The sequence below is a fragment of the Phyllostomus discolor genome, chromosome 11 (assembly GCF_004126475.2).
Source record: "Phyllostomus discolor isolate MPI-MPIP mPhyDis1 chromosome 11, mPhyDis1.pri.v3, whole genome shotgun sequence".
In the NCBI taxonomy this organism is placed as follows: domain Eukaryota; kingdom Metazoa; phylum Chordata; class Mammalia; order Chiroptera; family Phyllostomidae; genus Phyllostomus; species Phyllostomus discolor.
The window spans coordinates 5,577,834-5,605,060 of NC_040913.2; the positions used below are offsets into that span (position 1 = coordinate 5,577,834).

At 48.2% G+C, this 27,227-nt stretch overlaps 1 protein-coding gene across 1 annotated transcript in view; it reads right to left on the minus strand.

The window, feature by feature from the left end:
* Positions 1-876: 876 nt before the first annotated feature.
* VPS36 (vacuolar protein sorting 36 homolog) overlaps positions 877-27,227 on the minus strand; it is a 29,740-nt gene continuing 3,389 nt past the window's right edge. The window contains exons 2-14 of the mRNA XM_028526594.2: positions 23,026-23,094; positions 21,342-21,412; positions 17,855-17,969; positions 16,007-16,096; positions 15,229-15,315; positions 10,209-10,241; positions 10,012-10,089; positions 9,094-9,228; positions 7,552-7,617; positions 6,078-6,142; positions 5,035-5,119; positions 3,779-3,855; positions 877-3,700 (exon numbers count right to left, since the gene is read on the minus strand). Coding sequence (XP_028382395.1) covers positions 3,607-3,700; positions 3,779-3,855; positions 5,035-5,119; positions 6,078-6,142; positions 7,552-7,617; positions 9,094-9,228; positions 10,012-10,089; positions 10,209-10,241; positions 15,229-15,315; positions 16,007-16,096; positions 17,855-17,969; positions 21,342-21,412; positions 23,026-23,094 — 1,065 coding nt within the window. The 3' untranslated portion in view covers positions 877-3,606. The remainder of the gene's footprint in view (positions 3,701-3,778; positions 3,856-5,034; positions 5,120-6,077; positions 6,143-7,551; positions 7,618-9,093; positions 9,229-10,011; positions 10,090-10,208; positions 10,242-15,228; positions 15,316-16,006; positions 16,097-17,854; positions 17,970-21,341; positions 21,413-23,025; positions 23,095-27,227) is intronic.

Sequence of the window (27,227 nt, forward strand, 5' to 3'; positions counted from 1 at the left end):
AATATAAAGTCGAGTTTATTGGACAGACAATAACTCTTGTGGAGTTTAGAGATTGTAGAGTTGTGCACTGGACACAAATATTTCTGGAGCAGGTAGGATTGGGGGTGGGGAAGTGAGTGGGAAGAAAAGAAGGAAGTTTGGATAGACGAGGGAAATGCGCCCCAGAAATAGGAAGGGGGGTACCGTGCGCTGTTCCCTTGACCCAGTGCCTCCCACCTGCTGCTGACCACTTGGTCCTTGTGCGTACTTTACCGAGCTCTTCCCTCCCGCGGGCCTTCCCAGATGCCTCCGCCGGCCCATGCGCGCACCCCTTCCAGCGCACACACGTCACTCTGTCCTTGGCGAAGGCTTGCATGTCCATGCCTGCAACAAGCCCACCCTCTGAGGGGCTGCAGCAGTGTCTCACTACTCACTCTCGCATCCCGCCCCCCACCGGTGGCCCACAGAGTTCCTCACACGAAGTTGGTATGTAGTAAAGAATCTATTTTTAATTGAATTGAATGGGAGATACAGTAGGAAGAAGTGAAGCCAAACTTCTAACAGGGAAACACATCAGAGTCCATTCACTCCATACACGTTTATTAAGTGCGTGCTGTGTGCCAGGCCCTGCTCCAGGCTCTGAGAATGTATCCGTGAACAGGCAAAAATCTCTGCCCCTGTGGGCGTCTACTCCAGATCTATCGTGAGAGATCAGATTAGCAATAGATTTACATAAATTCAACCATACCTACCAGCTAAAAAAGAGACACACACATTTAAGGAGTTTAATTATTGGGGTTCTACAAGCCTCTTGTTGATATGTAGTTTTTATTACACATCGTACATACTAAATTCATAAAATATTCATGCCCATGCACCACTACAGGAACTCTGATGTAAGACTGCACGCAGAACTTTATTGGCAATGTAAGAGGTTTCAGGATCATTCTGAGCATGTCCGATTTTATACTTTCAGGCACAGCGTTCGAAACCTAGCCACCTTGCAAGCTGCGACTCTGCTGCACCACAACGGAAGCTCTGAGATGGCTGGATGAAGAAGCACCATGTTAAGGGGCTGGGCACGATGACCTGGATTCCCATCTGGTCATCCCGGTCCGGCGCCAGGGGGGAGGGCGGAGTGCGTTCACGGAACACACCTGGCCGGTCGGCTGTGGAATCACATCCACGACTTAAAACAAACAGTTCAGGAGCCGCCTGCCATGCTTTTCAAACCACTGAGCTAGTAAGAGCTTGAGGTCATTGATATTTATAATCGACTCTTGATTATACATCTAAAAGAATACATTGTACCATATACTGGCTTACTCTGACGAAAGTTTCATCATTTTCATATATTTTTTCAAGGGGTATTTAAAAAGACACCAAGTTAAGAAAAATCATTTTTAAATCTTGCAATAACTTTATATACATTAATACCAATCATTTAACCCTGAAAACAATCTTCAGTTGTACAGTGTAAAATTTTCTTGACAGTATGTGCTGAGAAATATTCCACTACCATAAAGCTACAGATCAATGCTCCCAAGAGCAAAGTTAGGAAAATAAAAACAACCATTATATTGTTACAAGCACCAAGACAGAGCTTTTTTGCACTTAGCGCCCAGCTGATTGCATTTAACATAACCTCTATCAACAGAGGACCGAAAAGAAAAGATAAAAATATATATACTGAGGTCTGGAAAGAGTGAAGAATGCCCACTTTCGAAATAAAGCAATGAAAGCAATCGTATTTGTTTTTAATTTTTTTTTTTTGCAAAATATATTCATATGCCACTTCACGGCCACTGTAGTTCACTTTGCACAACCCAGATTGCTCCGTGCTCGCTGACGCGTTGCCGCACTAATGTGAGCAGGCGCGCCGAACCGTGGGAGTTTGCTGTCAGGAGTCCGCATGGCCGGCGCTGCATCCAGTGGCTCAAACAGTCTCAGTTCCGCAGCCCAGACACCAGGGGGATGGGTGGGGGGAGTTGCGGCGTGGGGGTAGGGGGAACATGCAAACAAGTTTCCACTATGGCCAGACAGTCCCAAAAGACTTGGGCAGCCAGACCCTGAACTTTCCCCAAAACAGCATCGGTCACCATGCAGCATCGGCTGCGGGTCTGCAGAGTGAAGCCTGGGGCAGGACGCCTCAGCCACTGCACATTCCGGAGACACTGGAGGTGGTGCGGCGGCTGTGGCCACGGCCACTTTCTGGTGGGATCAGGGATGGACTCTGGCTGCTCCTACGGGGACCCCTCCCAGAGGGCACCTGGAGCAGCCTCTTCACTTAGCGAGGACATCTCAGGGACCCCAGGGTGTGACACTGGGGACTGCCTCCTCTGGCTCTCAGTGGTTCCCTCCACACAGAGCCCGTCCCTCCGGAGACTTGGCCAAAACCCATCGGTCCAGTCCCCCCCATGACTCAGTCTCAGGAGGAGGGTCCCCTTGGTGGCTGTCAGGCCCCCGAGTTGGAGGTGCACCCTACGAACCTCGAGCTGTACAGCCAGACACAGGAAGTCAGAGAGGCCATGGGAACACCTGAGCCACCTACACTCAGTGTGGGACAGTTTTTGCCACCTCCGTAGTATTTTTCAGCCGGAAAGTTTCTCCACATGATGTATTATGTATGAGGTGAGGAAAAAATAATTGCTAGAATATGATAGCAAGATTTCTACAAGTTCAGGGTGGAAACTCCTTGAGGAAAGGAAAAGGAGACGTTACTTTTCCACTCCTATGCCTTGGCCATGAGGTCAAAGGGCACCAAGGTCCCCACACTGGTCAAAGCTTCTCCCGGCCCCTGCACCCACACACGGTCCTAGGGAATGCCTGAGCCATCTGCTTCCCAAATCTGCAGTCGTAACTCCGGGCGTGCCCACACAGCTCTTTAATTCGGCTTCAAAATGCACAGCGTTCTTGAACAAATGACATAGTTGCATTCTTTACATGCCAGGCATGAAACTGCCGCTTGAAAAAAAAAGAAACGAGTCAGATAATACCTACGCAAGTCGAATAAAATTCCCTCCACTTGTAAGGTGCTTCACTGGGTCTGGGGGGAGACGCCGTGACCCCTGTGGCGCAGGGCCCCCGGCAGCGGCCTCGGGTGGCGCTGTGCATGCGGACGCTCTGCTCCAACGCCGGCGGGTCCTCGAAGGGCACGGCGGCGGGGCTTGCTCCGTGGAAACCCCCGAAAGGGGCACATTAGACACAGACAAACTGCACTTATTTACAAGCCAGTGCGTTTCGGTCACACCGAAGTAACGACCTAGCCTGCCCAGACACGTGTTTCTTTTTCTTCCCCCACGAACCAAATTCCTTTCTTTAGAGAATGGTGAGGTCTGAAGGTCAAGCCAAAATCCACCGTATTTCAAGGTAAACCGTGAGGGTTCGATACAACTGTGGCATGAGTTCGAATTCACGTTGGCATCCATTTTTCTGTATTTTCCTGGACTTGCCCTAAATCAGCTTCCGAGACCGTAATATTTAGGGAGAAATTGAAAGGGTTTTACGTTGCGCTGCAGAGCTCCGGTGGATTCTCAGTGTATCGGTGTTTATTCTTAGCTCGATGTCACACAAACTCTACACAACGCCGGACTATGGATGAGAAAGTGTTTAAAATACAAAAGTCCCTTAGCTCTGTGTCATGAATAAATTCGGGTAAAACCGCAAGCCTTCCACGGAGTCGTCCCGGCAAAGGTGGCCCATCTTCTCTGCGAGAAGCAGCCTGGGGGTGGAGGGAGAAAGCCGGTCAGCTGTCGGTTCAGAAGCACAGGTTGTGATGAGGAGCGGGGGCCTCGCTTACCTTTCTTTAGCCAGGAGGACAGACATGCCCACCAGCTTGGCGAACTCTTCTGACGTTAGGGACCCCTTCTCTGAAACCTGCCGGAAACACACAGCAGGGAAAAAAAAAAAACACATCGTCATTTAGACCACCTAGGTACTAACTGGAGAGACTGCCTACCAGTTATACTCAGGAAATAGTTTCCTGAATTTTCTACCCGAATCCAAAGAACATTCACTACAGAACCAAGGCTTCCTCACTCATGTTTAATTCTGCAAAAGCTGAAGGACCCAGGTCGAATAATGTAGAGGCTAAAATAACATGAAGCTCTCCATAATATAATAAAGGCTCTATACTAAGGTCTAAAAAGTCTTCGATCTTCTGAAAAGGAACATATAACAAGTTCTAACTGAACTCATGTTACATGATCCAGTGAAGGGCCATAGATACAGGTTTGGCTTCAAATACGTGGTTGAAATATCTATAGTCTTGGTTTTTTCATCTAGTTTAAAATGAAACGTGCAATAAACGTGAGTTATTGAAATTATGCAGACCCACCACAGAGTCTATGCAGGCGGTAATATTTCAAGTACCCTAACGAGTATTAGCAGTTTGGCCATAAAACCCATCTAAACTGTAGTTGCTGTTCATATTTTTTTTTAAGATTCCATTTGTTTATTTTTAGAGAGCGAGGAAGGGAGGGAGAAACAGAGGAAGAGAAACATTAATGAGTGGTTGCCTCTTGCACACTCCCACCGGGGACCTGGCCTGCAACCCAGGCATGTGCCCTGACTGGGAATCGAACTGATGACCCTTTGGTTTGCAGGCCAGCACCCAATCAATCCACTGAGACACAGCAGCCAGGGCTGTTCATATTTTTCGAAACAATTATTTCATAGAACAGCTGGTGGTGTTTTATAATGCTGCTTGTGTAGGTGTTGCGGAAGGAAAAGTTCTGTCATGGAAAACGCTCTCATTAACAGAGTTAAAAACCTGTTCTCAGGACTGAGCTTCACACAAAAAGAGAGCACCTCATTAGTTTTCATTCTCCTTTCTTTCGAGATGTTTTGAGTGTTAGCAAGCTCTGAAAAGCTTTCAAAGGAGAACTCTGATGACTGTTTACCCATTGTTCACGGTAACCCACTTTTAACCGGGCCGACAGATGTGAGCGGTGAGTGAAGTCCGGGCCGAGAGGAAATCCTGGTCCCCGGCGGCCGGGCACGGGCAGCGGCCCGCCCAGCACGCCCTGGCGCCCGGAGGAAGCGGGGCTCACGTACCGTCTCCAGGGCCGAGGCCACCATTTCCTCTTCCTTGTGGGACTGGAGCTCGATGACCATGACGCCGCTGTCGAACACCCGCAGCCTGCGAGCGCAGCGGGGAGAGCGGGCGGTGAGGACCTGCGGCCTCCGACCCCGAAGGAGGCGCAAGCGCTTCTCACCGTCTCCCACGCGCCCCCGGGGGGGAGGGCAGCGGCGACACAGGACAGCAGTTGAAACGTAACCACCACCAGCAACTATGGCAGAGCTGTAACGCTCACGAATGAACCGCTCATAAACCTGTGAACTACAATCCATAGGCTACAATCCACAGGGTGGGGCAAAAGTAAGTTGACAGTTGTTTGTATGGAATATGATATAATTAATCAATAACAATATAAGAATAAGCTCTGTAAAAAAAATACTCCTGTCTGGCTATTTTTTTTTTCAGTTTTCATTTAGATTTATTTTTTTAACACTTTTCAAACACAGCTGACATTCAGTGCTATTTTGGATTAGTTTCAGGTGTACGACGGGGGTTAGACGGTTATGCAGTTTGCGGAGTATCACCCTGATGGCTCCAGGACTGGCCTGGCACCACGCACAGCTGTTGCAAGAGCGTCCCCTCTGCTCTCTGGGCCGCGCACCCCCGCCTGGCTGATTGTTTTTTAGCCTGAGGACGAGGAAAACACAATTCGCAGCTGAACAGCTGCACTTGTGAGTCCCCGGGGACAAACACAAACCATCTGAGGGAAGAGGGGCTGGCGACCGTGACCTTGTGGGAGGGGCCCTGTGGGGCCGTTCTTATCTCTCTGCCCGGACACCACAGAGTCAGACCACCACGCCCCTCGGGCCAGGCACAGGACGGAAGCCAGGGTGACAGGGGTGTGTGTGTGGTGCCCGGTCTATTCTGTCGACATTAATCTCAGGCTGGGCCAGGTGCTGGCTCACCCCCGGGGGCGGGTTGTGGGGGGGGGGGGGCACCTGGCCGGGCCCTCCTGTCTGACTCTGACTCTTCAGGGCAGTGGCCGCAGCCAGCGAACTCCCTGCGGAGGTGTTCTTACCTGAGAGGTAACTTTAGGGCCTCCAGCATCTTGCATGCGTTCACCAAGTCTTCTGGTGAGAGCAACTAATGGGGGGGGGGGGGGAGGAAAAAAATCCAGTTCACACTCCAATCAACAGTGTGACGCTGTACAGTTATAATGACCACTACAGCAGAGGAGGGAGTTTAAAGATGATCACGCATCACGGGTTTTGGGTGGCTTGATCACTACAAGGCAAAAATATCAACGAAGAAGCAGAAATTTCTGTTCGTTAAAGCAGTGCTGGCCAATAGAAACAGAATGCACATTAAGTCACACACGTAATTTTAAAATCTTCCAGTAGCCATATTAAAAAAGTAAAAGAAATGGGTGAAACTAATTCTGAAAGATATATACCCAATATGTAACAGATTCAGCATACAGGGTGGGGCAAGAGTAAGGTGACAGTTGTTTGTATGGAATATAATATAATTAATAAGTAACAATATAAGAATAAGCTCTGTTTTACGCACTCACAACTGTAAACCTACTTTTGCCCCACGCCGTATCATCGATATAAAAATTACTGCTGAGATGTTCAACATTCCTTTATTCTGCCCTGACTCCTGCGAAGCCGCTGTGTGGTTCACGCTTCCCGCACACGCCCATGCGGACTCGCTGTCCCCGCAGGCAGCCGGCTAGTGGCTCCCCCTGCAGGCCACGGAGCCCGAGAGCGTGAGCCCGGTGGGGCGGGTGCCCGGCACGGCCTGAGCCACACCGAACGGCGACGGAGTCAGCCCGGCCCGAGCCCGAAACCCCGCCGAGCCACCGGCTGCGAGAGCAGCTTCGGCGAAAACATTCAGTCTTTCTAAGCCTCGGCTTCCCCCTCCGCAGGCCGCCCCAGCCGAGGAGAGTCACGGGGGCTGCCTCCCTGGTTGCCGGGGGGACCGAGGAGGGGACACGCGGGGAGCGAGTGAGTGAACAGCGGTCAGGGACACTCACATAGAGCCCCAGGGCACCGGCTCCACTCAGGGGTGGGGCCGGGGGGGGAGCGGGAAGGATGGGGCTCACTGGTGACGCCACAGAACCCCATCTGACCCTGAGGGCACGAGGAGTGCCGGACAGAGCCTCGGTGGCCGAGGACATCTGGGTGTGGAGGGTCAGCGAGAGCCGGCTCACGGCCCAGGGAGTGCGGCAGCTGTCCCTCGGTGGTCCCTCTGTCCGGCCCCCAGCACACACACAGGCCTCTGCAGCGGAAAGGTGGCCGGCGGTCCAAAGCCTCATGTTAAAGGCGGGGAGACTGAGTCCGAGAGGTCAAGTTCACTGGGCCGGACCGGCACAGAACCACCCCCAGGCCCCAGGGCAGCGCTCTTCACACTGCACCGTCCTCTCCCTCAAAACCGTTTCCATAGCCACAGCCCTTCCTCAGATTGTGCTCCCTGTGGGGAACCTGTGTTATATGGAGAAGGCCTGTGTTTAGTTGTGAAAGAAGGAAATCTGGGGACTCCGTGCTCACCTCCATCCCTCGGGCTCTGTTCACCAAGCAGTACACCTCCGTGAGCGACATGATGCCGCCTCGCTCCTGGGAGGACGACAAACGTGGGGAAGCGTTACCTGGTACACAGCACCTGTCGGCGCGTCTCAGCAATCACAGTCGAGGTGGAATCAGAAGTCTCAAGATGTCTTCAGGAGCTTTTAAAAACACTGCTTACTCACAGGAGAACTTAGATGCCATCAGACATTTCAAGTTCAAAATCTGGACTTCAGTGTCACAATCACTGTCCACATTTGCTCGGAAGAAAAGAGGGCCCCGCACCGAGTTCCCACCGTGTCTGAGATTCCAGCCGACTGACAAGGCGCCGCTGGAGACCTGGGTGGGACGGGCACCACCTCGCGGCTCCCACTGTGAATAACTAGACGGTGACGGCCAGCGGCTGCCACCGCCACAAAGACGGTCGGGCACACGCACCTCCCGGTGGGGAGGTACAACCCCTTTGTGAAATGTTTTCATCAGAAAGAAAAAAACAACAACAGAACTTCTAGATATAACCACCAGTGCACGGGGAGCCATGCTAACACACAAGTCAGCAAAACCCAGACTCCGAGACACTCGATCAGATAAGCCACTAGTTCCTTCAGTCAGTCAACTGGGGGCAGGGGTGGGGGGAGGGGGGAGGAGGGCAAACCCACAGAATTAAAAAGGAAAAACTTGAGAGACACATCAACCAGTTGCAGTGTGTCCTGATTCAAACAAATCAACTGTAAGAGAACATGTGAACAAAAACTGGATATTTAAGAAAAGTCAAGTTAGTTTTTACTCTTAGGGGTGAAAAGGGATTCCCATTACACGTGAGGGTGTGTTTGTTATCACAACCACACACCGGAGTGTCTGCAGATACAGTGACGTGGTGGCGGCCGGCGTCGGCCTCGGCCACACCAAGTGCAGGTGGGCCTGCCGGGGAAGCCAGGTGACAGGCACGTCGGGACGTGTGACACTCTTCTGCTTTGTCGTACGTTTGAGGTATTTCTTAATACTAGTACTTTAATAAACGAAGTTCTGATTGCCTGAATGCCAGACTCAAAGAAATCTTACTATGAAACTAACAGTGCATGTACAGGGTGGGGCGAAAGCAGGTTTACAGTTGTGCGTACACCAGTTTATTTGTGTACTGTTATTTATTAATTGTTGCATTATTATCCTTACAAACTGTAAACCTCCTTTTGCCCCACCCTGTCTATTGACTACTTATATACAAATATACCTAAATATATAGAGGTCATATATTTCTTTTTGAAAATAAGAGGTAAGAAAAACTTCATATTAAATAGACATAAAAAGTTACAGATATCTGAAATGAAAATCGAAAACAATTTAGGAGATTACTGACAAAGAATCTGTTCATAAGCACACTGAGCTAACTTAATGTTCCTGAAAGAAAACAATAGCATGTTGGTTGAACAGTAACCGCATCGTGAGAGAAGTGATGCCCTGGAGGTTTCTGATGACACGGAGATGATTTAACACCATTTCAAAAGCCCATGTAGGTTTGGTCTTTACCTCCAGAGGTGCCTGCAGTATCCCAGCCAGCTGCTTGGCCAGCTGCATGTGGTACTGAGTGCCTGAGCCGCAGGTTTCCCTGGTAACTGGGTTAGCTATTCCCATGCTCAGCAAATAGGACTTAAACCTGATGGTCTGTAACGAGAGGAAAAAATGCACAGAGATGATTCCGAATTAGTCTCTCTGCCCCGACACCCGAAACCCTTCCATCACAGATGCAGTTCTACTCCATCATTTCCCGTGGTTCCCTGCATACATCTGATTATTCTTCCCTCCGTCTTGCTGTCTCTCACTCCCTTTATCGCGCAAGCTTGGTGTGACAGGTGGTTTAAATAACAAGTATGCTGTCGTTAATGCCAACCAAGTGCCCCGACAGCAAGCTCAGAATAATGGCCGTGACCAGACAGTAGACAAATTTAATACGACATCAAACTTATGATGTATAAAATAGACAACTCCTTATATATTTCAGTATCTGTTTCATACACTCCAAGAAAAGCTACCAAAATACCCTATAATCCTACTAGAATGAACAGTTTTCATGGCTGACTTTCTCTGTGGCATTTTCACACATCTTCAAGTCCTAAAAGAAGTAAAACATTACATGAAGAAAGCAAACTGGGCCCTGGGCCAGCATGGCTTAGTGGGTTGGAGCGTCGTCCTATAAACCAGTAAGCCACAGGTTCGATTCCCGGTCAGGGTACATGCCTAGGTTTTGGGTTTGGTCTTAGACTGGGGTGCAAGAGATCAATGTTCCTCTCCCTCTCTCTCTTTCCCTCCTTATCTGTCTCTCTGAAATCAATGAGCATGTGTTTGGGTGAGGACAAAAAAAAACCCCAAAAAGCAAACCGGTAAACCACCAAAACACCAAAGCACTATCAGTGCGGTTTCAAACGCCCTGAAACGCGGCCCGTGTACCTCGTCCTCTGTGATGTCGCCTTGCTTGTCTTTGATCTTGTTCGCAATGGACTTGGAGAGCTCCACCATGTCCTTGGCCTGTCGGGAGAGCAGGGAGAGACTGGAGCAAACGCTGTCCCTGAAGTGTGCGCGAATAAAACATGCTTCCAAACTGTGCCGTAGTCGGCATCGATTTAACGGGCGTAAAGGACACATACCTTGACCATTAGCTTGCTGAGGTCTTCAAAGGCCTGAAATGAGAAATGAGTTTCGTTGGAATCTGTCTAAAGAATTAAAACGTTTCAAAGCAATGAAGCACTCTATTTTCTTCCCTGTGATGAAAATGTACGAAATTTTCTTACAAATGTCAGTTTATTTACATAAACAGTTATGCAACTAATAAATCTGCCTGATTCTAAGAAGTCAGTTGAGCTAAGAAACCATACATTTTCCAAGACAAACTGAGAAAACAACTTTTCGAATTTTCATAGAAGTTACTGTTGATTAAGCACACAGAAGGCGACATAAGTAGTAGTTCGGAAAACAGTATTTTCTGTTCTTGGACACAAGCAAGAAGATCGGCCCCGGCTCCTCCCCGCACCGCCTCCTGCAGGAGGCGCCGCCAGACCTCCTGGGTGGGAACGGCGCGTGCGTGGCTGCAGTTACCCTTCGGGCTCGGCCACCCTTCGGGCTCCGGCAGCATGAGGGATTGAACCGGCAGCAGGAGGGATTGAACCGGCGGCAGGAGGGAGTGAGCCGAGACCGGGGCTCTCAGCCTCCGAACACTGAACGGATTAGGCCTGTGGCTTTGGATATAGTGAGTGTAGCAAAAGAAAAACATTCAGATGCCACGAAAAACGTTTCTAAGTAAAACCCATTGACTGTTTAATTTCCTACGGTGAATATCCTCCTCAAAGGTCTCTCCCCATGGACTGAGACGCATGGTGTCAAGTTACCACCGATACACAGACAGGGCAGCACACCCCTGTCTGATCAACATGCACGGATGCTGTTTCATAAAACCCACTAAGCAGTTTGTCACCGCCGACGGACTGTCTCCTGGCGCACACGGAGCGGTGATCCGCAGCCCCGGAGGAGCCCAGCCCACCGCAGTCGCACGCAGGAAGGCGGCCCCCACCGGTGAGAGGACCCCGCTGAAGCCGAGCGTGGGGTGGGATCCTCGCGGCCCACTCCCTGATGCCAGCACCGAGAACAAAGGGGAATGTGCACACACCTAACAGGAATTTCCTCCGATAAACAAAAGGCCCAGCGCTGGACGCTTATCAGCGGCAGCCAGCAGGGCAGGAAGCCTCGGGTGGGAAACGCGGGGCACCGGCTCGGGATGCCGGGTCCCCTCTCGCCCCTCAGCGGAGGGCAGACCCCGCAGCAGCCCGCCCCAAGCACTGAAACACGCTCACACTCGACACTCTAGATCTTTACTTACACTACGAAAAGAAGTGTTAAGGACAAGGAGGAAGACAACACTTTTCATTTTACGTGGCAAATCAGTGACCTTACTATATTATATGCATGTCTATTTAAAAATGCTAAAATAGTGTGCACAGAATCCACAGATGAGCCCTTATTCCTTAGAGCTCATAAAAATGAATATAAATATTTTACATTTATAGAACTCCCTATATTTTGAATAATTACGAAACACAAACTAAAGCTTCCTCTGTTCTTCTGTTTCTAATATTCTAAAATTTGAAATTAGCCAACGATCCCCAAAATGGGTGGAGACCACCTACAACACAATTAAAGCCATACAGGCAACATGTGCTCATTCTATTGTTTCATCTGCCAGCTTATAGAACCTTCTGTCCCTCTGCCAGGGACATTCTCAATTTCCATTCCAATTTTGAAAAAAGCGGCATCTACCTTAACACCAGAGGGTTTTCTCTTAAGCCATTTTGTGACACTATTTCTTACTGACTTTCAGCCATTACTCTGGTCATTAGCTTCAGTAACTATCAGTGTATGCTGAATTTTCTGTTCCAATATTCTGGATGCTGTACCTTTGCATATTCCATTCCCTCCACCTGGGTCCTCTTATCCCTGCTGGTTGTCTGCTGGCAGCGGCTCCATTTCTAGGCCCTGATTTCCATCACTTCTGCTAACGAGCCATTCCCCGGACTCCACCAGGAGTGAGAGGGTGGGTGGGTTCTGGCTGCAGCCACTGTCTTCCCCCGACTCAGCATTGCCCACACAGGGTGGGGGAAGGCCATTTGCCTGCCTCCTTGGCCCCTCGCCGGAGCCCCTGCAACATCCGACGCCTAGCGCACACAAAGCGGAGGGCAGAGACCAGTAGCCGAGTAAATCGGGGACCCGCAGGGGAGAGCGTCATGCTTGTGTAGGATACTTTGAGTTACGTAACTGTGTGTGAAAATTAGACCGGAGCACGGTAACATTTCATAGATTAAGAAAAACATTGTGTTGAAAACTAAAGTAGTATGGTAGTGCTCAGAAAAAGGAACATGAATAATGCAAAATTATTCCAATACAAAAAAATCTTTTTTATTTCTCAATTTTTTAAAAGATTTTATTTACCTTGGAGAGAGGGTAAGGGAGGGAGAAAGAGAGGGAGAGAAACATCAGTGTGTGAGACATGAGATTGGTTGCCTCTCACACACCCCCTACTGGGGACCTGGCCTGCAACCCAGGCATGTGCTCTGACTGGGAATTGAACTGGCAACCTTGGGGTTCATAGCTTGAAACTCAATCCACTGAGCGACACCAGCCAGGGCCAAAAATATCTATTTAACTGTTTTAATAAGCACTTGCTAGTATCACCCCAAATCTGAACAGGAAGTATCAGTATGACCTCACGAGGCACTTTCATTTAAGAAACAGAACTAGCTCTTTCCACGGAAAAGGCCTAGAAATAAAGGTCTATCTAACAGAGATGCATGTTCTTAACAGGCAGACTGTGGCTTTGAAATGCCATTTCTCGCTAAGGAACGCAGGGCTTCTCAGGTGTGGCTGGTTCCACACCTGGGGCAGGATCTGTGGCAGGAGGCCCCGGAACCTCTGTCACACCGGACTGTAAGCCGTCGCAGCCCACCGGGTCACACGGAGAGCACTCAGGAGCCGACCTGAGGGGACCAGCGCCGGCCAAAGATGGGGCCGTCTGAGCTTTACATGGAGTAATAATGCCCTGATTGAAACTGATCAAATACATTAAATGTGTGAATTCATTATACGTGAAAAAGAAACACAGTCACCTCTGGTGTAGAGGAACCGATTCATCCTCCTGATGACGAAGGAGAGGCTCTGGGCCTTCCTTCCCTACATACACTGTTCACTGAGCAGCCGAGCAGTAGATGAAGGGAAGCATCTCTTTTAAAAAGCATCCCAACCAACAAACGAAACATAAATCAGAAACTATGGGCATGTGCTGCTGGCCCACAGCTGCTGACACCATCAAAGGGGACAAGAGGTGCACCCCACAACGGAAGGAGCACGGACCTGCAGTCTCACCGCGGGGCCCACACCCAGGTCTGGCCACGCCCCCGGACCGCTGACAACTTGCGGGGAGCACACGGGCGGAGGAACGCGGGCGGCTCTGCTACAAACGAGCTCTCAGCCAAGCCTAGCCCACAGGCGCCAACAGGACGACGCCCTGGGTGCCTCGGCCACGGTGACCCGCACTTCCAACCAGCGGGCCCGGAACACGTGTGACATGGAGAATTCCGCACATCCGCTTAACGAGGTCACGGGGCGCCCAGGTGTGTGACGGAATGTTATTCCGAGCGTACCTGTGAGGGTGCCGCCACGTGGCATGCGCACCTGAGCTGGCACACCGAGTCAAGCAGACCGCCCACCTCGGCGTGGGTGGGCGTTACCCAGTCCCTCGAGGACGTGAAGGAACGAGACGTGGGAGGAAGGGAGACCCTGTTCCCCCTGCCCGCCGCTCGCCGGCTGAGCGGAGACACCAGGCCGCACCTGCGCGCAGACTGGACGGACCGGACTCGCCCCGCCGGTGGCTGTCAGGCCTCGGAGCGCAGACTAGACCTCACCGCACGGGCTTCCCTGAGCCACCAGCCTGCGGGCGGCGGGCTGTGGGGCTTCTCGGTCCCCACAGTCACCTGAGCTGATTCCGCACCTCACTGTGTGCGTGCAGAGAGAAGGCTCTAGATAATAGAGAGACAGATACCTGTATGTGTAGGGACAGACAGCTGTAGATGCCAGTTTCCGTACAGCTCGATATCCCTATATTTCCTGGGGTTCTGTTTCTCCGGGGAACCTTGACTAATACGGGAATTCAATGACTACCTGCAGTTTCAACTCTGATTGATATACATCTTCGAAATTCTATGAACCGCACTCATCAAAGGAATGTCACTTACAAACTGTTACAAAAACTAAAGAATTACTTCACTGAATCATTTCATAAACACCCAACACCATCTTCACGTTAACAGAGGAAAACTGATGGTGTGTGTGGAGGGAGTGACTAGTCTCAGGACCCCGGGGCCGGAGTTTCCCCGCAGACCACACGGTGCCCGCTCAGGGCTGCTCTCCGGGGCATGGCCTGGTTGCCTCCTTTCTCAGCCGTCTCTGTGCCGGGTCCCCAGTGGTCATCAGCATCAGACTGTGTGGCATCTGACCAGGGTGAGAGGCCATAGAATAGCATTCTTCCCCTCAACTAAGTTACCCAAACGTCCCACATAACGACACAGAGGGCCTTGAACTCACGAGGAGTACCCTCCAGTGAATTCCATCTAGACTGGAAAGGTTTTGTTTGTTTGTTTTTTAAGATTTTATTTATTTATTTTTAGAAAGAGGGGAAGGGAATGAGAAAGAGAGGGAGGGAGGCATCAGTGTGTGGTTGCCTCTCGCACGTCCCCTACTAGGGACCTGGCCCGAAACCCAGGCCTGTGCCCTGACTGGGAATCGAACCTTTGGTTCCCAGGCCCACATTCAATCCACTGAGCCACACCAGCCAGGGCTAGACTAGAAAGTTTACACACCACAACCCATGATATGTCCTACCAGCACAGAAAACAAATGGGCATGGCTGTTTTATTCCTTTTTGGAAAAAGTTTTCAAAACACATTTTGGCTAACTTTCGCCAGCCTGAGGTGGACCTGTTCAATGCAGTAAAATACTACGCAGCTTCAGGCAAACTACTAAGTACACACAGATCCACAGAATGGAGTTAGTCCCAGCTGAACCCCAAAGAATGAACACGAGTGGCTGAAAAGGCAGCTGCCTGGGGCTTGTGTAAGGGGTTACCTCGGAAATGTTTTTGTCGGTTTCTTTTCTTTTTTCTTCCAGTTTCCTTTCAATGCCTACAATTCCAACAGCCCTTATTCTTCCTGGCTAAAAAAAAAAAAAAAAGTAGAAAATAAAACACACTACATAGGAAGGACACAGTCTTTTGTAACCCACCGCATTGTGTTTTCAATGGTGGGAAAGGACTCACACAGAACCAAAGAAAACAGCAAACAATACATCTCATTTCCTTTCCAAACATGTGTCAGTTTCTTGCTATATATGATGATCTTCAAGTCATTATAAAGAAGCACTGAGCAATCAATAACGGCATATTCCACTCTTCACTTTGGATAGTAATTACATTTCCTATCCAGTTTTTCTCTGGCAAACTTAAATTATGTGTATATCAGATAGTTACCAGCGTCTCAAATGTGCAGACAATTGTAGTTAAACTTCTGGTACTTGGTAGCTATTCTACAAACTACTTTCACACATTTGAGCATCCATCCCTGGTGGGCGGTCCCGTGAGGCCGGCCTGGCAAACGTCCCCCAAGAGCACTGCCATCCCCTCCCCGGCCACACGGAGAGGGAACGACCGAGTGGGGTGAATGAATCCCCCTTCCACCTTCTCTGAGTTACTCCACCAAGCAGTCACTCGGTTCCACTAAGTGGTGACTGTCGGCAGAACACTAAATCAGGTTCTGTGAACATTAATCTTTAACCCAACATCATTACTTTATTTCTGTAAAATCCTAGCCTCACAAAATCGTCTCTCTCAGTGAAAATGCGGCGATACCTGGGGTCCGCGGCTGGCCTGGAAGGACTGGGGCGCCGGCATGGTCTCCCACCGTCTCTGCGTCATTTCCTCCGACAAACGCCTGTAAAACTGTCACACACACACACACACAGACACGTGGGGAGGGGGTGGGGAGCGCAGTGGCACCCTCGTGAAAATCCTTACTTCACATTTCTGTACTTAAAAGCTCTATTCAGTCATTTGCAACAAGCCTAGAATTTTCAGAGACATCAAAGAAAATCAGAGGAAGTTCTTTTCTTGGACCAACTTCAGAAAGAACAAAGCAAAAAGAAAGAGAAGGAACTGACCTTCTACATAAAGTGAGCTATTCTCAACAAAGAGATGAGTGACAATGAAATAAATAGACTTACTTTAAACAATCCTGCGGATTGTTTTCAACCTATAGTGAAACAGACACAGTGCCAAGGAAAATACACAACCATTATCCACACAGGAAGCAGAGAATAATCTGTCTCGTGAAAATGTGTACTCAGAAATTGAGGTCAGAACATGCCTCTGCTCACACACAGAAAAATAACTGTATTTTTCACCCGCAGGGAAACTGACTGGCGTTAGTGACTGATGCGCTAGTGCCCGCGTGGGAAGAGCCCTGGGTGCGGGCTGCAGAGAGAGGGAACGTAAATAACTCGCGATACCGAAGGGGAGACAAACAGGCTTGCAAGTGTCTGAGAATATTTATGCAGCCACGCAGTAATCAGAAAATATAAAGTATTGTGCTATGGGAGAAGCGCTTCAGTGACTTGTGCAGAGTTTAAAGATTAAAGACTGCCTGCATTTAAGTCTGCTAAAGCATTTAGATGCCAAGGTCGATCAGCACAGCAATGCGTCATTCTCCGTCCCTCCGCCTGGGCTGGCCACGCCCCTGCAAACCTGACCAGAGGCCCATAGGCGTGACTCCGCCTCCCTCCTCTCTCTCCCTGTGACTCTCACATGCTCCTGCTCTCTGCTCCCACTGTCACCCAAGCTGCAGGTTCTCTACTGACCAGACTTAAGGTATCAGAGACGTTACTGTAAACATGTGGGGAAGCCTGGTATGCTGCCTTCATCATATCAACAACAGAGGAACAATATTGCCTTCTGTCACATTAACAAACAACAAAAATACGAGGTCTGTCCGGAAAAAGTCCAGCCATTGTTAATATGCTGAGAATGGTTTGCATGACATCGATGTAACCTGGGGCCAAGGAGAGTGGGCTGGAATGCGCATGTGTGAGCAACGAGGACTTCACTGCACTTGTCAGTGGGGGTGGCAGATGCCACTGAGTGAGCATGAGTACTGTGTGGCTGTCACATTCAAAATGCCTGAGAGAGTAGAGCAAAGAATCTGCATCAAATTTTGCATTAAGCTTCAACATTCACCTGTGGAAACTATTCAGATTCAGGTCACAGCTATGGGCAACTGGTGATTGGCAGCTTCATCATAACAAAGTGCCCACTCATGTATCACATGTCATGCAGAGGTTTTGGCAAAACATCCAATCACCCACGTGACTCAGCCCCCTATAGCCCAGATTCGGTGCCCTGTAACTTCTGTCTTTTCCCAAAACTAAAATCACCCTTGAAAAGGAACAGATTTCAGACCATTGATGAGATTCAGGAAAACATGACAGGGCAGCTGATGGCGGCTGGGAGAACTGAATGAGGTCCCAAGGTGCCTGCTTTGAAGGGGACTGAGACATCACTGTCCTGTGTACCATGTTTCTTGTATCTGGTGTCTTCTTCAATAAATGACCCCATTTTTCACATTACATGGTTGGACACCTCCTGGACAGGCCCCGGATATGCAAGCACACACTTGTGGTCCGTGTTATTCACAGAGAGACTCACCTCGATCTGGCCATGCTCCTTGAAGGAGAGTTTGATGTAGGAGTTCCTGCTGCTCTGGAAGGGGCCTGGCTCTTTGTTAGCAGGAGCCGGGTGCAGGTGAACCACGATTTTGGCACTAAAACAAAGCAGATATGAGGTGCTCAGTTGCCTTTCTAAAATCACTAATTCTATTTTCATAACTTTTCGTGTATTTCAGGTCACTTTTGAAACTCATGCAGAAAAAGAAAATTTTGAAAACGATCCTTTTAAAGTTTGTATTAATTTGATACTAATGAAACTCTCAAAAATCTCTCTACTTAAAATGTACAAGTTATGAGTGAAAAAGTTCAAGTGTCCAGGTCTACAGATTCAGTAAAATGTGGTTTTAGGAAATAAGCTGGAAATAAACGGGGGGGGTGGTTTATGATTTTGGTTTATGATTAGGGGTTTCCCCACCTTCAGAGTCCGCCCCAGAGGTCACCAGGGGGCTGGCACTTTCTGCCAAAGCACACTACCCTCCTCACACGAAAACAAAATGTGAAAACGAATCTGTGTAAACGGACCAGCGGACATTTCATTAAAACTCCATCCAAGACTAACATTCTGTAGTGTTATTTTGAGGAAACGCCACCCGATCAGCAGCATGACCCAGGAGGACACCCACGAGCAAAACAATTCGCAAAACGCGGCTGCTGCAGGAACATAAACCGCCACCATCGTTACGACTGTCACTGTCTTCTCTGCGACGAAAAATACCCCATATTTGTTCAGTTTCATGTCTCTTTTCCTCCTTTTTTCCCAACTTGCTCGATAAACAATGTTCCATATTTGTTCAGTTTCATGTCTCTTTTCCTCCTTTTTTCCCAACTTGCTCGATAAACAATGTTCCATATTTGTTCAGTTTCATGTCTCTTTTCCTCCTTTTTTCCCAACTTGCTCGATAAACAATGTTCCATATTTGTTCAGTTTTATGTCTCTTTTCCTCTCTTTTTTCCCAACTTGCCCAATAAACAATGTTCTATAAAGATCAGCAAAACCAAAACACTTAGCAAAACATTTTGCACATCTAGCTTAAAGCTTTTTTATTTTCTATTATTATTATTTTTAAAGATTTTATTTATTTATTTTTTAGAGAGGGGAAGGGAGGGAGAGAGGGAGAGAAACATCACTGTGTGGTTGCCTCTCACACGCCCCCTACTGGGGACCTGGCCTGAAACCCAGGCATGTGCCCTGACTGGGAATCGAACCAGCAACCCGTTGGTTCCCAGGTCCACATTCAATCCACTGAGCCACACTAGCCAGGGCTTTTTTTTTTTTAATGGCCACACTACAGATTCACCCATCACTCAGCTTTCCTTCATTTAGGACCATGTGGCTACCTAAATATCACTGCAAAATTGAAATACCAGGTGCGGGGCCTCCTGAAGGCCCCCAGTGTTTGGTTTGGTGAACTGGGACTGGTTTGTGAGGACTCTTCATCTAGTGTTTGTGGTGTAGCGTACGCGCTGTGAGCAGAGGAGCGTGCAAGCGAGCTCACAGGGCTGCGTGCAGGGAGCTGCCAAGCAGGTGGAGCAACGGGACCATGGCAATGTGGAGAGGGAGAGTGGGCAACAGCATGATATCATCTTCAAAACTGAAAATGCTGAGCCTTCCAATCAGGTTTTCGTCAAAGGAAGCCCAATGAAAAGCTAAAATATTACGACACAACATGAAGTTTGAAAACCCCAAAGTCAGCATTAAAGACCCACGCCCATTTTCTCACACACTGGTATCTTGGGCTGTTCAATCTATGTTTCATCAAGTTTGAGGTCGACCAAATCGAAGAAGCATCTCGGGTTCAGAGACGTTAAAAGGGGAAACTATATTACTTCCATCTTTACGTCAATGAACCACAGTCAATGTCTGCAGGTGAGGGGAGCCGGGAACTAGAGAGAATCTTCGAGGAAGGTTAATCTGGCAAATTACCAAATCTCTCCTCACCGAAGATGCTCCAGAACAAGACACTACGATGAAAGTTACTATTTTGAATACATTTGCTATACTTTGGATTTCCTTGGAACACAGCAGAGGAAAATTCAAATGATTTGCAACATCCTTACAGTTTTACTTTGTGGAACTTCTACTTATTGAATATTATACACCTGAGACTAATATAATGTGTGTCAATTATACCTCAATAAAAAAATAAAACAAAATGTAAAAAAGAACACATACGACGGGAAAAAGTGACAAGGGACAAAATATAAATTAGAGAAATAACCTACTCTGAAAATATATACCTTACTAATTTTTTTAAAACATTGCTTAGTTGCACCCTGGCTGGCATAGCTCAGTGGATTGAGCATGGGGTTGCGAACCAAAGTGTCGCAGGTTCTATTCCCAGCCAGGGTATATTCCTGGGTTGCAGGACATAACCCCCAGCAACCGCACATTGATGTCTCTCTCTCTATCTCCCTCCCTTCCCTCTCCAAAAATAAATAAATAAAATATTAAAAAAAAAACATTGCTTAGTTGCCATTATGTCAATAAGCAATATTTCAGGCCAGCTGTAACATTACAATTAAGGCAGGCACTGCCTTTCCAGGGAAGTTCAACACACTTAACACCCACTGAAGTATCCAGCTGTGCTAGAGCTAACAATGGGCCCGTGTGGGAAAAAATTCCTTATCGGCAATATTTGTTCCTAAGTTGGCCTCAGTTACACGCACTTAAAACATAAAGCCGGAATTTTCGGCACACTTGAATAAGCAGAAACATTTTTTTTAGATTTTATTTCTTTTATTTTTAGAGAGGGAAGGGAGGGAGAAAGAGAGATAGAGAGAAACATCAATGTGCGGTTGCTGGGGGTTATGGGCTGCAACCCGGGCATGTGCCCTGACTGGGAATTGAACCTGCGATGCTTTGGTTCACAGCCCACACTCAATCCATTGAGCTACGCCAGCCAGAGCAGCAGAAACATTTTAACTCGTGGTTTTAAACAAGGGTGGACACATCTCCTGGTCTGCCCGTGACAGTCCTGTTTCAGGCTTGCCCCGGTCCAGCTGTAAACAGTGCTCCTATCACTTATAATTGTCCCAGTGGAGAAGCTTAATGATCAACTAGAAATAGGAGCAACGCCCGTTCCTCTTCCCAACTCCGATTTTAAATACAAAGTGATAAGACACGCAGACATTTAAAATCGAAGGCCTGTGGAAATACATACAGTGACAGCTGGACCACATTTCTTTATGACAACCCAAGGACACCACAGCAAACCTCAGTACCCGACTGCATCATGCTTGAGGAAGGACCTTCATTTGTCCGGGAGTGTGAGGCGGGACAAGACCTTCTTAGGGGGACCCCCCCCGCCGCAGCCCAGGACTGCGACTTCTAACGCCCCCAAACACGACCGTGAGACTCACGTCCACACACGCAGCCAGGGCACAGCCACACAGCGACCAAACCGATGGCGACCGCGCGCAGGGAAATAAATGCACGTTGCGGACAGAGCGTCGAGGGCGGACCTTACCTCTTCCCGATGCCCGCCGCCTGCTCTTCGATGAACACGACCTGCGCCAGCGGGACGGCCATGCAGCACTCCTGCGGGGAGACGGGCAGAAGCCGCGGGTCAGGGGGCCGCTCGGGCGGCCCGTTTCACGGCACTTCCCACGGGGCCCGGACCTTCCCGCTACTCAATCATGAAAACGGTGAAAGTCACGGGTTACTTTCTTCCTTAAGTAAACTTAAGGAGAAACGGGTCGAAAGCAGCACTGCGGTAGCATCTCAGTGGAAGAACTAAGAGGTTTAGAAACAGCTGTGACTGCCACGGACTGCAGTGGGCACATCTTTTTAAAGTAGTATTCGTGTACGACTTTTTACATATAATATATCTTATATGAAAAAGAAAAGATAGAGCAGGTAAATCGAAACAGCTTTAAGGAGTGTTAATCAATTTTTCTTCTTTATAATTTTCCTTTCCTTTATCAGTGAATGTTTAAATTTTAAAAAATTATTATATATGATTAGTATTCAATGGCTGGTTTAAAAATTTCTAAATTAGTCTCTTTATAGAATAAAAAATTATACTAAGATTAACTTAAGACAGCTTTTTTTAAACATACAGTTTAAAGATATCTATCCCCCCAAAAAGAGTTCTTTCCTGAAAGTGTATTTCTTTTAAAAGAATTAGAGGACATTAATAGTTCTAGGGCATGCATTATCAACAACAGAAATATCATCAATAAGGGGACAAAAAATTAGCTCTTGAGGAGCGAAAAGAGGCTTATATTTTGCCATGGCTAGTGACCTTTCAAAGAACCTCAGTACAGTCAGCAGGGGTGCCCGGCCTTTTGGGGTCTCTGGGCCGCCCTGGAAGAAGAGTTGTCTCGGGCCACACACTGAATACACAAACACTAATGAGAACTGATGAGCAGAAAAAGAGGTTTTAAGTAAATTTGTGACTTTGTGTTGGGCCCCATTCATAGCCATCCTGGGCCACGTGGGGCCCGCGGGCTGCGGGTTGGAGCACCCCTGGCACCGATTATCTGTGGAATTAAAATTTCATGGGGGACAGTATTATACAAACAACCTAAAGGAGATTGGTTATTTTACTGGTGATACTGAAGTTTATTCTCAGACACATACACACACTTTCTGGTTAAAGCTCTTGGGGATAAAGCTATCCGCTCCGTACACATAACTTGCTCTCTCTTGCTAGAAATGAAAAAAAAACAGGGGTTTCCCCTCTTGCCGAGGGACCTCGAGACCCTTCTTTCACTGTCCATGTAAAAGCGCGCCCTTCCCAGCAGACCTGTCCCCCTCCTTCTCGACAGCAACCATAAGAACGGGCGGTGCGGGGGAGGAACGAGTCTTTCCAAGGGCCCCTGCCCACCGGCAGGAGAACTTCCCATTACACGTGGAACGCCAGGCACCGCGCTCGCGCGCGGGATCCGACTGGGGCTCACAAAGCCGGAGTCAAGGGGAGTCTTGATTCGGTGACCGCGGGCCTCTCCGGAGCGGAATGAGGGACCGCACCTGCCCCTCCATCTGCGCTCCATTCGGGGAGGCCGCGGGCGCACACACGCTCTGACGACATTCTGGAGCCGAAAGCTCGTTGCATCTACGTATACGTAGTTTTGCCAGAAAGGGACAGTAGGAAAGAAAAGCTCCAGTGACTTAAAACCCAGAAAGAGATATGAAAAACTGGATCTTACATGATTTTTCTGATCTCTCCAAATCAGCCGGTGCGTACTAAGAAGGAGGGTCCCAGCGTCGAATTTTATCTGGAAAGGCAAGATCGTCACAAAATATTAATAACGTATCACTCTGTGTGCTCCAGTTTTTCTTCCTCAGAAACCACACAGCAGTAAACTAGTCGTAAGTAAATATTCTGGTAGGAGGCTTATCGCAAATGAAAGAGAAGCGATGCTACACACTTGGTCAGTTTTACGTACAGCCTTGCTAAAATGGGGGAAATGCTGCAGACAGCCTGGGCGCGCGACAACGGGGGACCTGGAGCCGCGGAGTGGAGTGTGCCGCCTCCACAGTCCACAGCCGGGACTCCGCGCGGGGAGAACGGATGGGGAGGCCGCGCATCACCGTGCACTGCCCCGGGACTCCACGACGCAGCGTTGCGGGGGGCGGGGCGGGGAGGAGGCAGCTTACAGCGTACCACCCGTGGCAGGTACACAAGCAGACAGATGGATACACGTACACAGACAGATACAGTCTCCACATTCCCCGAACTACAGGCACACACACACGTAAGTCGGAGGGAAAGCTCCACGCGGAACACTCGGTGATCGGTTAGCGATGGCGATCCCAGAAGAAGGTGAAGGAATGGGGAGAAGCGAAGGGCCCTTCTAAAACTTGACGATTGACTGAATTTTCCCCGTGCGATTGAATTTGTGTATAACACTCACATAATTTTTTAAAATAATTTTTAGATACTAAGGAAATCCACAAACAGACACAAACACAAAGTAAGTGTGAACGGAGATTCAACCTGGTGCTGGGATGACAGGGTCCCCCAGCAGGAAAAAACAATAAACGGGAAGTTGGGTTCATACCCAGCACACCGCACTGAAACAAAGTCTAGACGGAACAATTATCTGAGTTTGAAAAAAGACAGAATTAGCCCTGACCAGTGTGGCTCAGCTGGTTGGGCATCATACCACAAAGCGTAAGGTTGTGGGTTCAATTCCTGGTCAGGGCTCGAGGCTGGGTTGTAGGTTTGATCCCTGGTCAGGGCATATATGAGAGGCAACCCATCGATGTTTCTCTCTCACATCGATGTTTCTCCCCCCTCTTTCTCCCTCCCTTCCCCTTTCTCTAAAAACAAATACATGAAACCTTTTCAAAAGGATAAAACTATAAAAGCACTCCAAAACTCATGAGAGAATTTTTAAAATACTCTGAGTGGAGAAGTTCTTTCTAAGAAAAACATTAAAGCAACTAGCATTAGAGGAAAAGCCTGATAAATCCAACATGGATGCCCACAAATCCTCCATGGCCAAACCCCCAAGGGCAGAGACAACAGGCTGGGAAAAATAACTGTGACCCACATCAGAGACCAAGGGCTGGTTTCCTTAAAACATGAAACACTCCTACACATCAGCAGGAAAATAGCTGGTAATCCATTAGAGAAAGAGGCAAAGGCTATCACTAACGGGAGGTCCACAGAAAAGGGAAGACAAACCACACGTTAGCAGATGCCCCGCCTGCTGGTAAGAAAAAGACGGATCAAGGGGCCGTCAGAGACGCCCCTTGCATCCGTGAGATTGGCCGGGCTCCGGAAGTTCCACGACACTGTGCCGGGGAACTGTGGGGGGAGCTGAAGGCCCACCTTCATGGAGGCAGGCGCTTTAAAACCCATACGAACACGCGTATCCTTTACTCCAGCGACTGCGCTTCTGGGAATCTACCCCGCAGATGAGTTCACATGTGTGTGCAATGACATGCTACGGTGTCATGCGCTGCTGCTCGTCAGAGGCAAAAGGGAGGAAGGAATTTAAATGTCCATCGACATGTAACGTCGAGTAACTCCGAAATGTGTATTAATTCATCTTGTTAAATCAAACATGTGCAGAAACATTCTTTTATCCAAAAAGTCCTTGCGTAATAAAAAAAAGCACTTCTGACATGAAATTTAATAAATTAGTTTTTAAAAGTAAGGTATGACGGAATTACCAATATCTTTTTTTTTTGAGATTCTGACATTTAGCTTTATTTATTTTTTTAAACATAAACTTTTAAAAAATATTTATTTATTTTTAGAGAGGGAAGGGAGGGAGAAAGAGAGAGAGAGAGAAACATTAATGTGCGGTTGCTGGGGGTTATGGCCTGCAACCCAGGCATGTACCCTGGCTGGGAATCGAACCTGCGACACTTTGGTTCGCAGCCCGCGCTCAATCCACTGAGCTACGCCAGCCAGGGTAAAGAAACTTTTTTAAAAATTTTAATCGTTGTTCAAGTACAGTTTTCCCCCTTTTACTCCCATTCCAGCCCACCCACCCAACCCTCCCCTCTTCCCTCCCATTACCACCCTCCCCCTTGTTTTTGTCCATGTGTCCTTTAAATTTGTTCCTGTAAACCCTTCCCATTCTCCCCTGAGCATTACCAATATCTTAATATTAGTAAGTATCAACTGATACGGTTAATAAACTTTAATGGTGAGAGACCCGTGAAACAACGTAATTTAAACACGCTCTGGGAGCGATCACGCGACAGCACGGAGGAAAGACTCTGCGAATCCCACATCGTCCTGTGAACCGGAAGTGAAACGTACGTGCTGCTGTCGCCGAGTTCCGAGTGGCTTCAAAGGTTTGGGTTGATCTTGTGTGTGTAAAACCAAGTAACTGAGCTTAAGATATTCTTAAAATCACAAGATTTCCCTTTTCCAACATCAAATGTTTTATCGACTCAGGAGCACGCGAGGCTGCATCGGAGCGTGACAGCCCGATGAAGAAACCGCACCTTATTTTACTGAAAGCCGCACGGAAGGCTGTGAACTTGAAGCTGAAGCCAGGGCGTGTTCCGCTGCAAGGTCAATGAACAGGGTGCAAACGTAAAGACGTGAAACGTTGCTGCTCTAAGTGCAGAAATTGTGCAACAGTGCCCTCCAGGGATTCCCAGGGCCTGTGGGCGGAACCCTATCGACGAGTTCAGGCTGGTCCGCTTCTACCACCAGGAAGATGTGAGCTACTTAAATGCTGGTCTCGCTTAGGCATATGATGAATACACTCATACTCTGTTTCGTTTTGTTTTTTAAAGATTTTTTCATTTTTAACGTATTTTTTCCTTTACCAGTTATCATCCTCTGTTTTATTTTCTTTATTTAGCATTTTTTCCTGTTAATAGCATACTATTGAAAATCTGGAAAGTATTTTTTAAAGCTACAAAAGAAAATGAAAGCACTCGATCATCTTATGCAAACGCAGCACGCATTTGTGATGTGCACCAGTTCTATCCAGAAAAAGCCCAGCCATGGTTAATATAACGAGAACATCCATGTAACCTGGCGGCCAAGGAGAGTGGACTGGAATGCACATGTGAACAATGATGACTTCACTGTACTAGTCAGTGGGGGTGGCAGAGGCTGTTGAGTGAGCACGTGTACTGTGTGGCTGTTGCATTCAAACTGACTAAGTAGAGCAAGGAATACGCATCAAATTTTGCTTAAGCTCGAACATTCCTCCGTGGAAACTACCCGCATGATTCAGAAGGCCGCAGCTATGGGCAGCTGGCAACTGGCAGCTTCATCGCCACAACATGCCCACTCATGCATCACGTCTCCCATAGAGTTTTTTGGCAAAACATCAAATTACATGTGACTCAGCTCCCTACAGCCCAGATTTGGTGCCCTGCGACTTCCAGCTTTTCCCAAAACTAAAATCACCTCTGAAAGGGAAGAGATTTCAGACTGTCCATGAGATTCAGGAAAACACAATGGGGCAGCTGATGGCGACTGGGAGAACTGTGTGAGGTCCCAAGGTGCCTACTTTGAAGGGGACTGAGGCGTCATTGTCCTGTGTACAATGTTTCTTGTATCTTGTGTCTTTTTCAATAAATTTTCAATCTATTTTTCATACTACGTGGCTGGATACCTTCTAGACAGACCTTATATATATGTGTGTGGTGCGTGTGTATAATCTTTAAATAAAATGAGGCCACATTTATAGTTTAACATGCTTTTTTCACTTAGCAGCCTATCATTAGCAAATCCCTCATGCTGACAAGGACATGTCATAGTTAATTAACCAATCCCTGCAGTGGACATTCGGATTACTTCCAGTTTTCCTGTGTGTGTAACATGTCGCATAATATCGCTGTGATGAGCAACCTCATTCACTATACTTTTATGTATTTCTGATTATTTCCCAAGGGCAAATTCCTAATGTGAAACAGCTAGACACAA